The sequence below is a fragment of the Protopterus annectens genome, chromosome 7.part0 (assembly GCF_019279795.1).
Source record: "Protopterus annectens isolate FY-2018-M chromosome 7.part0, PAN1.0, whole genome shotgun sequence".
Taxonomy (NCBI): Eukaryota; Metazoa; Chordata; order Ceratodontiformes; family Protopteridae; genus Protopterus; species Protopterus annectens.
The window spans coordinates 1,676,297,136-1,676,314,665 of NC_056739.1; the positions used below are offsets into that span (position 1 = coordinate 1,676,297,136).

Here is a 17,530-nt window from a genome sequence, read left to right on the forward strand (position 1 = left end):
TTAAATACAATTAAAACTTGTAATTAAAAGATAAATTATTAGTCTCATACTTGTGTCATAAATGATTATAAATAGGATAAAACTAAAACCAAAGTCATTTTTAAATCTCATGTTAAATATTCACATAATGCTAAAATGTTTACCAAAGCCAAATACATACAAAAGTGCTTGTGCTTAACAAATGTTTTGAGATATATGTTCCTTTCTAGGGCTTTTAATTTCAATACAGGAGAGATGGATGTCCTGTCATTTATCCCTGGCCATCTATCTGCCTGTAGTAAGATTCCATTACTGATTACATTTTATTTGTTATTCTTGTGGATTTTTATCATTAAATACACCTTTGGTTTATCATCACCTGAGTGATTTGTGCCTGTGAAACTCTGCCTGCCAGCATTTTATTTATTTAGTTTGTTTTGCTACATCTGTTTTTTTTTTATGTTATACTACTGACGACCTGACGTCAGTCCTGGAGTGACGGCAACCGACGCAGAAATACTAAGCCTCTGGTATTCGGGCCGACTGAAGGCTACCCTGGCAAGGATAACCCAAATATGATAACTGCAACAGTGAAACACGAAGAACATCAGTGCATTATGTGATAAACAACAATGCACTACACACAATGGGCTGCTGCCCCTACCACATACCTGTGTGTCCCTAGCCATTGTTCTGAACTGAAAGCATGCATCAACAATTTGATTTTCCAGGAAAGGAGAGAGTCATCTGAAGGCAAGTTGCCACACCATGCCACAGAATGGGGTGCACAATCACCATTAGAAAACTGGTTAGTGGGGACAGTAATAAAAAAAATCTTATATTTACAACATATGTAGTCACACCCTCTAATTCCAAAACAAAATATTTTCTTAAACTACTGAAAGTCATTCTCAGTAACTGAGGAGTTAAAGCAACACAAACATTGCACTTAACTGAAGGAAGAACAGTGGACACTCTTATCTTAAAAGCTTTCTACCACACTGAGAATACAACTCAATGATGTCATCATTTTTTTTGTCTTGGCCCTTTTTGTCTCCTATTCCCACTGATCGTCAAACCTCCCCTAATAGACTTGAGGCCATTTGTTCCTTCTATTGGGGGAGATAACTTTGTTATGTACAAAGGCGAGAGTCATCCAAGGGAGTCATCATATAAGCAAACATGACAGTGTTTTGTGCTCTCTCTAGCATAAGCACACTTTCTGTACTGGTATTACCCACACCTTGGGTGTATGATGAGCTACATCCATCACTGTGGAGACACGCAATGCCTTCTCCTTGCAAGTGCTGATTCCTCACTGTGCAGACTCACAATGCCTTCTCCTTGGAAGTGCTGATCCCTCACTGTGCAGACTCACAATGCCTTCTCCTTGCAAGTGCCGATGAGCTACATGCCTCACTGTGGAGACTCACAAAGTCTTCTCTTTGCAAGTGCTAATGAGCTACATCCCTCACTGTGCAGACTCACAGTGCCTTCTCCTTGCAAGTGTGATGAGCTACATCCCTCACTGTGCAAAATCACAATGCCTTCACCTTGCAAGTGCATACTCCCATACACTCACTAAAAAGGTTACCACCAGACACTGATTTGGTAAGCTGACAGCTCAGTCCAAAGATACACATATGCATCACCACCCCTTCTCCAAGAGATTGTGGCAGACTGTATCATGCTCTGTCCCACCACCTCCAAGGATGGGCATGCTCATCCACACTTGCCAGTTTAGTGAATCACCCAAGCTGCTAAGTGAGTGTGGGTGACTTAGAATATGGTAAAAATTTTATTCCTCTATGTCACCATTGCTGGTAATGATCTCTGTGTTTTTTAATAAAAAATAACTAAAATCTGTGATGTATCTTAGATTTGTAGAAGAGCTTGGAGATAAACAGTTCCTATAAACCCTCTGAGTTGTTGGAAGCAAATTCAAAACAGAAATGACCTAAGAAAAATTATGGGGTGAGAGGTTGGCTTAATGGTTAAGGCGTTTACCTTTCAGACACAAGGTGCAGGGTTTGAGTCTCAATTGGGGCAATTAACTAGACTTAAAATAGCCCACAAGGGCAGTTAGTCTTGTATGAATCTATATATGATATGCATGTACAGCAGAGACTGCTGTACAGATCCTTACTAGCATTGTCTGCCTCCATAAATCCTTTGAAGTCCGTCAAGTCCAAGTAAGTCAGTCTGTAGATGCCTTAAGTGTTGCATTTACATTAAGTGAAAAATAATCTACCATTGGCATACAATGTTAATACCTTGAGATTTATGCACATCTATCTTGAACACGATGCCACAATAGCACCTTACCATAATCTGGCTCTGGATGGACACTTCGAATTCTGAGATATTCTCTGAAAAGAGTGACTGCAGGATCCTCTACATCTTTGGTTTGCTTAATTCCTTTGGCTTCTGGCTCCATGTTGTCTCTTCCTGCCCTGCTTAAATCTTCAGTACATTGGCTACTAAAGCAAAGTAAGGCAAAGATAAAACTTAATAACCTCTGATGGATGAGGAATCACTCAAGTATAAAAACATCTTACATCAATACAACAAACACCACTTCTATGGGAAACAAACTCATTTTTATCCAGATGATCTTGTAGCACCCCCCCCCCCCATTTATCTACATTTTTCTTAAACATTAATCCATCTGCACTGATTGTTTACTCCTTCCGGAGGTCACCCATAATGATACACTTCTAGCATTGCTTTCAAGTGCATGATCCTTTTATAACAGTCAATAATGAATTTATGATGCCAATATATAGCTACAGAAAGAGGCAAAAGATGCCATAAACTTACAAAGACTTTTAAATGAAAAAAAGTATTTATGAGGTTTCAATAAACTGACAGTACACAAGTGTTGGCAACGATGTCTTTGAAAATGTCACACTGAGTATGAAAACGTACTCCTTGCTAATCTACTGCACCTTTCACTGACGTATAGCAATCTCAGCATAGAGTATATTAAGGTAAGTGGTGCAAGTGGCAAAGCCTAAACTTACACTAAGAATTCCAATCTGAACTTTCGGAATTACAAATTTGCAAAGATGTTGTTCCTATCATTATCACAGAAATTAGTAAACTGAATATTTACAACATTACAATTTCAGCATTAGTGCAAGGATCTGACATCTCCCACAGCCCCATCTCTGCTGGCCTCTCTCCCCTTGTGAGCTCTAACAGTAAACAAACCTTTATGAAAACGCAGTAAAGGAAAGATATGTAAACAAAACAGTAACTATAAAAGCTATCTGAAAAATTCATTAAAGTTAAAAAATGTCAAGTTTGCAAAGGGGGTTGCTGAAAGCTAGTGTTATGGAGTGACTGGCAAAGAAAGAGCATTTCCAATTTTATATGATTTATATGATTTACAAATATGGCATTTTCAATAAAAATCCTAGTAATACATACAAACTTTTTTTAAATTGTGTTTGATAAACTGGGTAAGTGCACTGGACAAAAATTTCCTCTTTCAGGGGCAACCCAGAAGCACTGCCTGGTTAAATTACTTGCTCAGAATCTAAGAGCAAAAAAATGCAGACTGATGGAATCAAACCCTGGACTACAGAAAGCAGCATGTTAAAAATCACAGAACCTTAATATTCTCAACACTAACTTGCACTACTGCAAACAGTTTTTGCTTACTCACTGCCACTACTTCCTAAATCACTGATCCAGTTTAGTAACTTAGCAGCCTATGAGGCCTCTGGAACTTGCTGATGCTTTAATCTGGCTATGGTTGATGACCATTATGCTTTTAAATGTATTGTTGTTTATCTCCCTACCATCAACCATCTGCCATGTCTCAGTGCCCCCCCTCAATCTCCAATAAGAGAAGCTAGGAACATCCCACTACTGTATCATCCTGACAGCATGCAAATGTTTTCTCTTTCTAGCCTGTCGTTAATTCTAAGGCTTACACACAGCAATGACAGACACAGTAGTCAATGTGGTGTGAGTGCTTGTGCTACCATAATCAAACATCCTCACAGTTCTACTACTGCAAATGATGATTCATCTGTGACTCAAACGCTTTCTTCAGTCTGAGCTAGAGCTGCTGATACCACTGGGAACCTAAGGCAGGCAGGAAAGAACCCCACACCCCCCGAAAGTGGGACAGACAGCCATAGCTGCTCAATCACCCTCCCACCAGCTTCTGAAAATTGCTTTGGTACTCAAACGTGGGTTGTCAGTTCATGCAAGAGATTAGTTGGATAGTTACAGCACATATAACAAAGCTAGTACCCTGCTGCTGTTTTTCACTTAAATACTGACAGCTGTCAGTTTTTCCAAAACAATTTAATACTGTTACATCGCCACATTAACATTTGACAGTTTTATGTTATAATAGATACACATGTTTTGTGTTTTTAACTACAGCTATTAAATCTTGGCAGCAATTGCTGGTTAAGGTTGTCAGGTAAAAAAGAAATGCAGTTATTTCTTGATTATTAATATAGCAATATACCACATCTGAGTACGGATCAAGTAAGATTTACTCATGCTGACTTGGTTTGACCCAAAGGGGAAGCCCGGGTAATTAAATAAATGCAACAAGCATGAGAGAATCCCAGCATAATCCACACCCTGACATGGTTTGTTGTTATAGTACTGTGACTTATGGTTCGTCACTCATTTCATAGCTGTGTAATAGTTTGCTGTGTTTTAATTTTACACATTTTCTTCTGTAGAAGTTCCTGTAAATGTGTAGCATTAGGATGCTGTGGCTGTGAAATAAATGTTTTAAGATTCTTAAATAGTATATAACAAACACAATTTGGTATGACAGCAGTGAACATAAAGGGATCTACTGCAAGTGCTCACATGCTAGTAGCAAGTGACACACTACACTTGCCTGCTGCCACTTGCTGTAAATGGTAACAGCCTTAACTCCAACTAGCCTGATCCTAGCTAATTACTTAGTTCTCCCTCCACACAACCCTACTGAACTGCATAGCCCTTCCAAAACCCTAACACTAACCTTAACACTCCCACCTGGTTCCTAACCCTACCCATAGCACTCCCCTCCCTAACCCTAAAATTCCCAATCACTCTAACACATACTTAGTGATGCAGCAGGAACATATATAAGGTATATAAGCAGTCTTTACTGTCGGTGGTGCAGCGGTTAGCGTTGCCGCCTCACAGCAAGAGGATCTCTGGTTCGATTCTCAGCTGGGGTGCCTTCCGTGTGGAGTCTGCATGTCCTCCCTGTGGTCGCGTGGGTTTCCTCCGGGTGCTCCGGTTTCCTCCCACATCCCAAAGACATGCAGTAGGTGGATTGGACACTCTAAATTGGCCCTAGGTGCGAGTGTGTGCCTTCTGTGGAAGGTTGAATGTCAGGCTGGCAACCTGACACCGTAAAACTTCACTGTCAATCATGAGCGGACAGATGATCCGTTGTGGCGACCCCTAACCGGGAAAAGCCAAAAGAAGGAGATAAGCAGTCTTTACTGTGTATGTGCAGGTCCTCTGAAGTTGCAGTTACACATCTAATCACACTTCTGGCACAGATTAAGTCTTTTGGCAGGAATTTTCCCGAAAGGTTCCTAGTGAAGCAGTAAGTTTCACCTGTGTATGCAAGCAAGCCAATACAAACAGGTAGAAAAGTGCTGAACCCTATGGGGCATACTGAAGAAACTAACAGACACAAAACATACTAAAGCTTAGAACCAGTAATTAAGCCACTTCCCCAACAGACACTATATTATGCTGTTTACTGTATGAAGCTCCAGTGGCTAGTACACAAAGGTACAGTTGCATAAATAAATTTATCATGACAGTAGATGGTCAAATAGATCACTGCTGCAGTAGCCTAAGCAAAATGTGTCCTATCCCTTGCCATCAGCCAGCTTTCAAAGTTTTTGGGCACCTTCACTGCACTTTGTCAGGAGCTCATGTGGAGCTCCATAAAAGAGAGTTACAAGATTAATCTCTTCTGAGTTTTTTTGCAAATATTAAATTGAGAAAAGAGCCTGAACAAATAATGCTAAGAAACAAAACCAAGAGTAAACTATATACACAAGGGTATAAACCTCCTCACCCTGATAAAATAAAAGGGAAAAACAGAATAAGGGAGTTGGAGGGAGAGGCAGTTACTGCAACAGTGATCTATTAGAACATCTAATGTTATGGTAAGTTTACTTAAACAACTGTATTATGTATAACATAGAGATTACTGTCACAGTAGCCTAAGCTAGCTGGGTAGAGTACCATAAGAAGGGAGGAGGCCAACATATTAAGATTCATGCAGTTCTGGAACTGGAAAAGGAATTTAGTTTATAGTGCTTTGCAAAGGTATGTCCTGAGGACCAAAATGCTGCCTCTAAAATACTTCGAGTCCACCACTTCCCAGAAACTCAATGAAAAAAATCAAACCCCTTGTGGGATGGGCCCTAACTCTGTCTGAAAGTGGATTATTATGGGAAATAAGAAAAGGCAGTAGCACAAGACAACCACCTGTAAATAGTTTCCTTTGACACTGGTTATACTTTTCTCTTACCTTCAAGGTTTTCCTGAAAGCTTAAGTTTTGTCTAGGTAGTATACGAGTTGCTTGTGGACATCTAAAGTGTGAAATCAGTTTTCTGCCTTCTTCTTAGGTTCATAATAAAAGACAGGGAGATCAACAGTCTGCCTTAAAGTAAACTCTGAGATCACTTTAGACATAAAAGAAGCATTTGCTCTCAAAGAAACTCTGCCTTTGTGAAAAATGAGGTAGGATGGACTCGCCATAAGTGCTTGTAACTCAGACACTCTCCTAGCAGAAGTCAGGGTAATGAGTAAAGCAGTTTTCCATGTTAAGAACTTCAATTCAAACTGATGAGCTGGTTCAAAGGGAGAAACCTTTGTGCTTGAAAAGCTTACCCTATGATCCCATAGAGGAGACACTTGTTTCCTAGGTGGACACATATGCAACACCCCTTTCAAAAGTTGTTTAATTTAAGAATAGTTGTGAAGGAGATCTAAAGGCATACAAGTAGGAATGGCTGACAAATTAACCTCGAAGCAGTCAGACCCAAAGAGGATCCTGGTCCTTGGAGTGGCAGCAACCAAAAAATATTTTCCAATTAAACATACAAGATTTTTCTAGTAGCAGTTTTTTTTTTGCCTCCTTTAGTACCTACTGCACATCCTCCAAAAAGGTGTCTAAAGTGCCTCTATTATATCACTCAGGCAGTGAATGGGGTGTATCAAACAAACCCTGTCTTGTGTGAGCAAATCCAGAGTGTGCAAAAGCCTGTGGTAATTCCCTTGGCCAGATGGAAAAGAAGGGTGAGCCACTGCTGCCTGAGCCAAAAGGAAGCCACCACCAGAATTTCTGAAAAGTACTACTGGATCTTCAGAAGAACCCTGGATATCAGTGGAAAGGGTAGAAAAGCATAAAAGAACATTCTCCTCCATAGGAATGAGAAGACATTTTTCTGCAGGCCTGCTTGCAGTGAATCCTGGAGCAGAATTTCTTTAGGTGTCTGCTCTGACAGGAGGCAAACCGATTTATTTGAGGCATTCCCTACAACTGGATCATTTTTTGAAAGACCCAGGATGAAGTTTCCACTTGTGGGGTTCTAGCCTGCCTCTGCTTAGTTTGCCTGCAATTAAGTTTAGCTATAAAAGAATTTATGAAACCTGAAGAATGAAAATGAGCTGAGTTAATATCTTCCAGGATACACAGCAAGCCTGCAAATAGGGTACAATCCAGTACCCCCCTGTTTAGGTAGCACATCATTGTGGTGTTGTCTGTATAAATTTGAAGAGGTCTTGGGGCCTAGGGATGACTTAAGACTTTCAAAGAGTTGATCACTGCCAAAATCTCTCTAACATTTCTGCACTTCTGTCAGTTGCAAGAGGTCCACACATTTTATACTTTCACTCCTTTGGAGAATGAACCCCATAGCTGGTGTACATAATCTGTAGTGACAAACTAAACAGTGCTCGGCAGACAGAGAATGAGAGACATGGGCAACACTTTTTACAAATCCCAAAACAGGGATCTGAAAAGACAAAGGGTGAAGTTGCTGAGTCTAGACTGACATAAGGTACAACTGGATCTTTCTCATGTGGAGTCTGGCCAAGAGAAGCGTGAGGATTATTGAAACTATGTACCCCAAGAGAAGCATGAGAATTACTGAAACTATGTACTCCAATATCTTGGGAAGTTGTCTTGCAGAAAAACAGCTTTGAGAGGAGAAACTAAGGCAGGACTGTTCCTACATAACAAAGGCTCTTCAAAGCACAGAGTCAGACATCCCAGAAATATAATTCTATACGAAGGGATGACAGAAGATTTATGTAAACTGATACGAAAACCCATACTGAGTAACAGATTGTGAGCAGCTGCTTAAAGGGACAGTCTCAGATTTTTTTGTTTTGATTCTGGTATTTGTTTACATTTTCAGTCTGGCTTTCTGAGCATGTCCCAGCTTTGGCTGGGTGTGTGTGTGTGTGTGTGGGGGGGGGGGGGGGGGGTGATTACAGGAAGTTTCAATGGCCTTAGTCAAATTCCATCTCAAATTACAAGTCTCATTGAGTCATTCATTAGTTTCATCTGTGCTTTTTATCCTCACATAAAAGTAGCCTTTCAGGAATTTTATGATCTTGCAGGAAAGCATATGAGCAATAAAAAACTAAAATGTTAGCTAGAATTTTCTGTTCATTTAATTTCATGTTTTATTTTCTGCAGATTTCTGAATGTTAGCTAAGTGCTGTGACTATGCAAAACTGCTACTTGCTCTGTAGAAAGCATCAGAATGATGCAAGTTTCAAACATTGATAGATGCTGTCTTCTTTTTTATTTATTTTTTCATGTTTTGTTTTTTGATCTCTGAATACTGGCTAAGTGTAATTGTTTTCTGATCTACTGTAAAAAGATATGCGTGACCCAAGCAATAGAGTCATTTGATACAATGAAGTCCAAAACTTACTATCACAATGGGGGCTGTATAACAGAGCAACCTGTGAGCGTTTTACATACTAATTCTGAGATTGCTTTACTGCAGAGTAAGGGGGATATATCAACAGACTGTTAAAATTTAGTATGAATTCATTACACTGCATTCTTTTGACTAAACTGCTCATAGTTATGCTATGCAGAATAAATAAAGGAAATAAAGAGCCGCACAATTAAGATAAGCTTTTTGACGAGTACATAAAAAGTAAACACGGAGAGTCGTGTCTAACCACCTTCACCACAAACACATACAAAAATATATAGAATATCAATACGTTTTCAGCAAAATGGCTGTCAATGGGGCTTGACATATCAACATGATCTTGTTTTTCTTCACGCCTTTCTCTTTCCCATAATCCATTTCAAGTCTGCTTTATATGAGCCATGCCAGACATGGAAACATATAATGGGATTAGTGTCAGTCACTGCCATCTTATACACTGTCTGCAACAGGACTGCTTCTTTTATTTCTTAAATGGCCCTCATTTGTGTGTGTCTTAGGGCTTGTTTTATAGTATACTAAGGACAGTTGCTAAATTGAAGGCCTTTATTCAAAGTATCTTTTTGTAGTCCACAATGACTTGACAACCCCTCCCTACGCTTTGGTCAATGTGCTGATACTCTGACTTTTCTCTAAATATCACAGACATCATTGATACTACTACATTCAAGTAATCTTAAAAATGTAAAGTGGTATAAACAACAAACATTTAAAGTTTAAAGCTTAGCATTTCAATGCTGTGATGCTGCTTATGTAAATTTGTCAAAAGAGGCGAAAACTGCCTTTGAACCACGGACTGATCTAATTGCTCTGTTTTTCTATGAAAGGCATGGCTACATTGGAAGCAGTTGTGAATCAGTGTACGTTCTCTTCCTTTCTGCAGTAAAGACAATGGAAAACAGATTCACACCCCACTGTCTTGTTTACAGAAGCCTGATCTCCTGACTACAAATTTCTCTGTGTCTGTGGTATGTCATGCAGGTATACACAAATTCCTATGGAACTTATGTGAGAAGTTAAGCTTAAAAACAGTGGGTGATCATTCCCTTCCTTTGATACCAAAGTGAGGAAATGAAAGTTTTATAAATTGCAAGCAGTTTTCAGGTACCTACACAGTGGCAGAATCATATTATAGGGAGAAAAGCAATATAAGAGTTGAGTTAAACTGTAGGAGAAGGTGGAGTTTTCCTTTAATAGTGTTCACAAGACAGAATGAAAGCAGGGCTGCATAAAGTAAATTGAGACCAGGAAAAGGGTTGATGATGACTTGGTAAGTGGGTGGTGACAACTGGGAAGTATCAGGAAAAGTTTCTTTCAGTTAGAATTTTAGAATCATGGATTGTCCCTTTAACACTCTTGACAACTAGAAAAAACAAAGAGTCTGCAAAGACAAAACAACTATCCATATATGGAAAAATGTAAACGCTTTGAAGTCTGCAATAAGCAATTACTGGTGCTAGACACTTTGGAAATAATATCTTTGTTGCAGTGGAAAGTCGAAAGAGTAAGACAGAGCTTTGCATTGGTGTAGTACCTCGCAGGCCATTCTACGCAGATGTAGGTGTGGTCTTTGTGACTGATGGGAAACATGCATATTGACAGCAATGCAGATGTGTCATGAATATTCATTGTCCTCTCGTATTTTAACCTTTTCCTCAATACAGTATGATCTCAAAGTTGGTATATTTAGTTTTGGGGGTATGGGGGGTGTATCCCCCCACATGGGGGGTTGCAGGGTGGCTTGCTCCTCTACAAGAATGAATGCAAAAAAAATTATTTGCAGTTATAGTGCTATTATTTTTTTCCTTCATTTTTGCAGGGGACAAGCCCCCTGCACCCCACAATCCCTGCTGAACAAATACACCAACTCTGAGATTGCACTACACTGAGGAAAAGGGTAAACTACGAGCAGACAATAAATATTCATGCCGCCATCAGTATGAATATTACTTACATTTACTGACACATCACCAATTGTTGGACGTTCGTCAGGGTTTAGGCGGGACTTGCTACTGCGCATCCTGCGAAGTGCTACACTAATACAAAGCCACACAGAGAACTAATAATGTCTTAAATTTCCGAACCATTTGGCAATGAGAATGGGATGTGGCAGTTCAGGTGTATGCAAAAGACCCCATGGCACTTACTAAAAAGAGAAGGGAAAGTTCCCCAGTGCCCTGGCGAAATTTCCCTTAGTCAGAATGAATACCACCTTGGGTCTCCCTGAAAAGAGGCCATTGGCCTAGTGGGACTAACCCGATCAACAAATTATAAATTAATGATAAGCATTCTTTAAGTCTAATTTTACCAAGAAAGCTAAACAGAGGATCAGATGTCTCGCTTGCTTAGAGAAAAACAGCTCTAGTACTCACTTTCCTCACTTATCTAGAGGAAAATGTTTTTTTATTCAGGCATGTCCAAGGGTCAGCTCCCAGTGCTCTCTCCTGTCTATCTGATGAATCTGGGCATCTTGAGGCAATGTAGAAACTGCCTCATGTACACAGTCAATCCTCTCCTCCTACCACCCAACACTACAACCTGTGAGAGATGCACTTATCTAGCCAAACTGGAGGTAAAGCTCTCTCCAACCAAGACTGCACTCAACAGTCTTGACGAGAAGGTAAACATTTGCACCACAACACACTCATCACATAGTCTCACTAAATCTAAACCACCAAAATCCACACATAGTAAACCAAAAAGATTCACGGAGGCTCTCAATAATAATCTGCCTAAGCAACAAAGACCTCCAAAGCAGAAACGCAAGCAACCTCCATCCCCCAACAAAACCCAAATGACACATAGTCCACAGAGTCAGTGTGCCACTCAACCACAGCCAATAAGGCAAAACAACGTACCCAACACACTAGTCATAAGTGACTCTATAGTCAGGCACACTGATGTCCCACTCACCAGGCTAAACAAGGAGAAGGTTACTGTCAGCTACCTGTCGGGTGCCAGGATCCACCACATAACCCACACACTCAGGTCACTCCACAACAAGTACAAATATGACTCTGTCATTGTCCATGTTGGTGTGAATGACCTGAGACATACCTCCCTGGACTACATGAAAAGAGACATGGAAGAGCTCTCCGATCTTGTAGCCCAGGCAGGTAGCATTCTGCCATCACCCAGAATGATACCGCAGTACAAGGACAAAATGATTGACTTCAACAATTGGCTAAGCTTCTGGTGTCATTCTAAGGGGATCCAGTATCTGCTTAGGATGACATGGTCGACAGACCATGATGCTTTGCCACAAATGGCCTGCAGCTGTCACCCCTGGGATTCCGGATACTGACTAAGGCTCTTGCTGCCCCACAGTGCCTTTTTTAGGCAAGGTTCAAATGATAAATTCACCACCATAACAGGAAGAGGAAAGTAAAAACTGAGGGTAATGCTACTCAATGCTAGAAGTCTAAATCTCAAAATACACTCACTCGAGGCACTCCTTAAAATGGAGAACATCGATATCTGTGCAGTGACTGAGACCTGGTTCAAGGCTCCAGAGAGCACCCCTGCACTACCAGGCTATAACTCATACCACACTATTAGACCATGTAACCTGGACCGAAACACCAAAGACGGAGGTGTGTCCATATTCATTAAGGATATCCACACCTCCAGGTTAGTTGCTCAGCATAATGCATCCAAGGTTATCCAAGTGCAACTAACTCTGGGCAAAACTGCAATCCAAATTGTAGCTTGCTACAGATCCCCCACCATGCCCCAGGATTCCCACTCCTCTTTTCTTGATGTACTGGAAAATATTAGGGTCCAACCAAACACCCTAATAATGGGCGACTTCAACTATCCCACCATTAACTGGAAAAACTACTCGTGTACCAACTCCTTAGCTCAACGCTTTCTGTAATTCATAAACTCCAATGCCCTGGATCAACTTATCCACACCCCCACCAGGTGCAACAATATCCTACCAACCTGAAGTCAACTCCTCGTTGGTCCAATACGACCATAAACTAATCACCCTTGATATCCACATCCCGCCCCCACCCCCCATTAAGGAAACCTCAGTAAAAAATTTCTCCAAAGCCAACTTCATGCTTCTTAAGACAGAAATGGTGAACTATGCAGATGGACAACACAGTTACAACTGCTGAATCCTACACAAACGCGCTCTATAAGCACTTACATGAGTGCATGGATTGTGCTATCCCAAACAGAACCAAGATACTATCCTCCAAAAAAAGGAAACCAATCTGGTGTTCCCCTGCCATAAACAAACTGTACAACAGAAGGAAGAAACTGTTTCAAAAGAGAGTAAAATCCCATGAGTGGAGGAGCTTCCTGGTCAGCCTCAGTAAGAAGCTGAGATCCCTTATAAGATCCTCCAAAGCTAGCTACGAAAACAAAATCGTCACTAATTCCAAGGACAACCACAAAGTATTCTATAGCTATGTCAAGAATCTCGATGGCAACACCCAGATCTGCTCTGAGTTACAGCACAAAGGCACAAAACTTACACAACCAACTGATATTGCCAACATCCTGGCAGATAGGTTCAGTGCTAACTTTACCCCCCTCTCACCCCCTAAAGGGCCCATATCTATACAGGAAGAATGCAGAGTCCCTGTAATCACAACTATGCAGGTAAAAGCTGCACTCTCTAAAGCAAAAAACACAGCATCCATGGGACCGGACAAAATCCCAGACTGCGTTTTACACGAACTTCAGAATGAACTGGCTCCCCACTTAAGCACCATGTTCAATAATAGCCTCTCATCAGGCTTTGTGCCCACTGAATGGCACACAGCAACAGTTATCCCACTCCACAAAGGGGGAGCCACCACTGATCCCGGGAATTATTGACCTATTAGCCTGACGAGCCTGGTCTGCAAGGCCATGGAACGTATCATCATGGAACTATAAACAAAGACATTGGTAACCTCCAAACTCTGGATCCCACCCAGTTCGGGTTTGTGAAAGGCAGATCATGCCTCCTGAACCTGAGTGACTTCTTTGAAGCAGTCACCAAAGCCGTAGATGTGGGTAAGGTGGTTCACACAGCTTATCTTGACCTCGCCAAGGCTTTCAACACCATCCCCCATTCTGGAAATATAGCTAAACTCACAAAACTAGGTATAAATCCCTACGTCACAAGATGGGTTGCCAACTGGCTCACTGACAGAACCCACACTGTAAAAGTTGCAGACTCCAAATCTGACCTCAAAGCAGTGACAAGTGGAGTACCACAGGGTTCCGTCCTGGGACCTCTCCTGTTTGGTATCTACTTCTCTGAAGTACAGGCTAACACAGAAGGCCTCTGGCTAACGAAGTTCGCAGACGACTGCAAACTAGGAGCCATAGTCAAGTCCTCAAATGATGTGGACATCCTACAGAAGGGCCGTGCTGAGACAGATGCCTGTTGTCAGAGCCATGGCCACAAGCTCAATGCCAAAAAGTGCAGTGTCATCCCCTTTGGTAAAAATTCTGTACCCATGAACTACCACATAGGCAGCAATCTACTTAACAACGAATGCGTGATAAGAGACCTTGGGACCCAGGTGGACAGTAGTCTCTCCTTTGATAGTCACATCGCCAAAGTAGTCAGGAAGTCCTTCGAAGTGACACACCTCATCATAAAAGGGTTCTCATCCAGGAAAAAAGAGGTCATTGTTCCCCTCTACTAGACAGTCATTAGACCCACTATAGAGTACAATGCCCCTTTTGGAATGTACCTCACAAGACATCTGCAGCAGCTGGAAATGCCACAGAAGTAACTCACAAAGAGGATTACTGGCCTCAAACAAATGCCCTACACTGACCACCTCAAAAAACTCCAGCTTTACTCCATAGCATATCGTCTAACATATAAAGCTATGTCAAACCCAGAGCTGTTGGACATGCTACACCTAAAGAAATCCCAATCCCTCCGAGTTACATGCTCTAGGGACCTAAACCTTGTCACCACAATAAACAGGACATGCTGGAGGGATAGATTCCTGTCCCAGGGACTTCCCATACTCTGGAACAGGCTACCCATTTATGTCAAGCAAAGTTCTTCATTAGCACTCTTCAAGAAAAATATTGATGAGTGGATGGGAAATAGGAACTACACTCTGGGGATCACTTCTGTGTCTCTGCTCGACAGTGGCACAGGAAAATAACTTTCTTGGGTGGCGTAAGCCAGGGAACCTTGTTGGCTAGGCTTACATAGGCACTTGGGCCGACAGCCTAGTACCTACCTATAAAGGGGAAAGTATTCTGAACTTTGGAAACTTAACAAAGAGATTTAGAAAGGAAAGATCTGGCAAAGGCCTCCAGGATCCTTCCTTGGTACCAGAAAAATCTTAACTAAAAACCTTTCCCATCTGCTGGGCGGGGGTCACTGGTTCTATTACACCTTGTGCACTCATCTGATGCACGGCAGGAGGAAACAAGGAGACTTGGTTCACAGGACAAGGAAGATTCCCCTGAAACATTGGGGGGATTCACATTGCCCAGTGTACCCTTGCTGAATTACATTTCAAACCCATTTATCTGTCACAATTGGATACCACAGGGGAAGATGAAGTCTCAGGGATATGGCGAAGTTGCCTGAAAAGGCAGTCATGCTGACTGGTAAGACTGTCCTTGATTTTTGGAGGCCTTCCTTTTTTTGGATCCTCCTTGCCATTGCTTTCTAAGATCCAGTTTATTTGCATCTTGTTTCTTAACTCATTAATACCTGTGTGATGTGGAATGGCACACTTCTAGCAGCCTACGCACATACTTACATTCCAAAGCATCTTCTGGGAAATCAACTTAAAAAGCATAATACAAAAGAATGTAAACATTTTAAGAACAATACAAGCTATTACAGTGGTGCAAACGGAAAATCATTAAAAAGTCTTCTTTGCATTGATAATAGTCAGTAGAGTCGGTCTTTATATCAATGCTGCAATACATTATTATGCATACAAGCCCAGAATGGTATTTTTTCTTATGTTTCACAAAGTGTCATATCTTGGAAAATCTACAATGTAGATGTTTTTTGTCAACTTAACTTTGGTTAGCCAGACATAAGTTTTCACATAAGAGTAGAAATATGAAGACTTATGATTATTTATATATTTAATATAAATAATCAAGTATACCTTTCCAGATGTGTAATGTGGAGTGCAAATATCAATCACAGTTTTCTTCAACATCATCTAAGGTTTCATCTGATGTCCTATAGTTTATAAGTAACTCACTTTTAGAAATAATAAGTAAATATGGAAATCTTTCATATTTTCAAAATTACAAGCAAATAAGTACCAATATCTCCAGTATCGTATATTAAAATTGCACATCGACAGCATACTTCTCTTTCTCCCACTAGGGCATTTCACTATATGCCCCTCAATAACATGTAGGTCTCTCAGTTATGAAAATATGAACGCAAACATGAAAATATTAATACTGGTTAATTTCTCTACTGCAAAGCATCTAAAATTAACAATCTCAGTATAATTGTGTTAATTACACCTTGCACTTTCTAATATTGCCTATTATTAATTGGTAACTTTGTTAAGGCAGACAGACCAAAAAATATCTGGATGCCATAAGAAGCTATGGCTGTTAACTGAAATTAATACAAAAAAACATTTTAGGTTTCAATGAGTTAAACTGCTTATTGAAAGAGGGGGCTCAGGAGGACAGGATATTTTTGATGAACTTGAAAACGGAAATTTGAAGTCTGATCACGCTTAAATCTCTGACACAATGTCATCTTATTAGTAATCCTCTTTTTAACTCACCACTGTCTCTCTCATCTCTTTTGAATTCAAGTATTTTCCCCACTCCCCTTTGCTTCCATCCCTCTCTCTTCATCTCTTGTAATTTACACAAATTAAGCTTAGTTCTCTCACTAAACAATCTTACTATTTCTTAGGTTATTCTGTAGTATACTGTATTATACTCGTATAAATGACAACCTTTACAACTTTGTTATTTTATATTGTACCTGTGCAAATGACAATCCATATCAAGTGTTAGTATTTGATAAATTCTACTGATTTTTGAAGCTTTTCTCCCTGGGCCTCTGCTGAAAATGGATTTTACCCTGTCACACTTTCCCACTAAACAAATGAAAATAAATAAATAGCTTCATTCTTAGTTCAACTCTGGAAGGTTGGCAATACATTTTTTGTAAAGAAAGCAAAGTAGACCATATCTGGCCAAAAAGAAAACCATGAAAAGCAAAGAAAAAAAGTTCTAAGATATAAACACAAAGACAGATGGTATTTTCCCAACATCCTGAAAACCAGATAATCAAAACGACATATGGGGCAGAACACAATTTTATTTGCATTACATTGGCATGCCAACAATACTAGCAATAATGCCAGTTTAACTTGTACAAATGATTCAGCAAATCATCTATCAACTAAACCCAGCCTAAGTGTTCTTTACCAATGGCCAAGCTTGCATATAAACCTTACAATAACCCTGGGGTATCAAACCATCAGATACATTTGGGAAGCCTGATCAGGCTTAAAAAGCCCTCCCTGGGTTGTCAGCCTAGTAATCACCTATGAACCTTTTACCACTAACTAATCCTGTAGCAATTTGCAGTCAACTCTTAACACAGAAA

At 40.4% G+C, this 17,530-nt stretch overlaps 1 protein-coding gene across 1 annotated transcript in view; it reads right to left on the reverse strand.

Annotated features, from left to right (window-relative positions):
- ACY1 (aminoacylase 1) overlaps window positions 1-17,530 on the reverse strand; it is a 1,669,107-nt gene that overhangs the window by 1,505,915 nt on the left and 145,662 nt on the right. Inside the window, exon 2 of the mRNA XM_044078190.1 lies at window positions 2,305-2,459. Within this exon, the coding sequence (XP_043934125.1) occupies window positions 2,305-2,416 (112 nt within the window). The 5' untranslated portion in view covers window positions 2,417-2,459. The remainder of the gene's footprint in view (window positions 1-2,304; window positions 2,460-17,530) is intronic.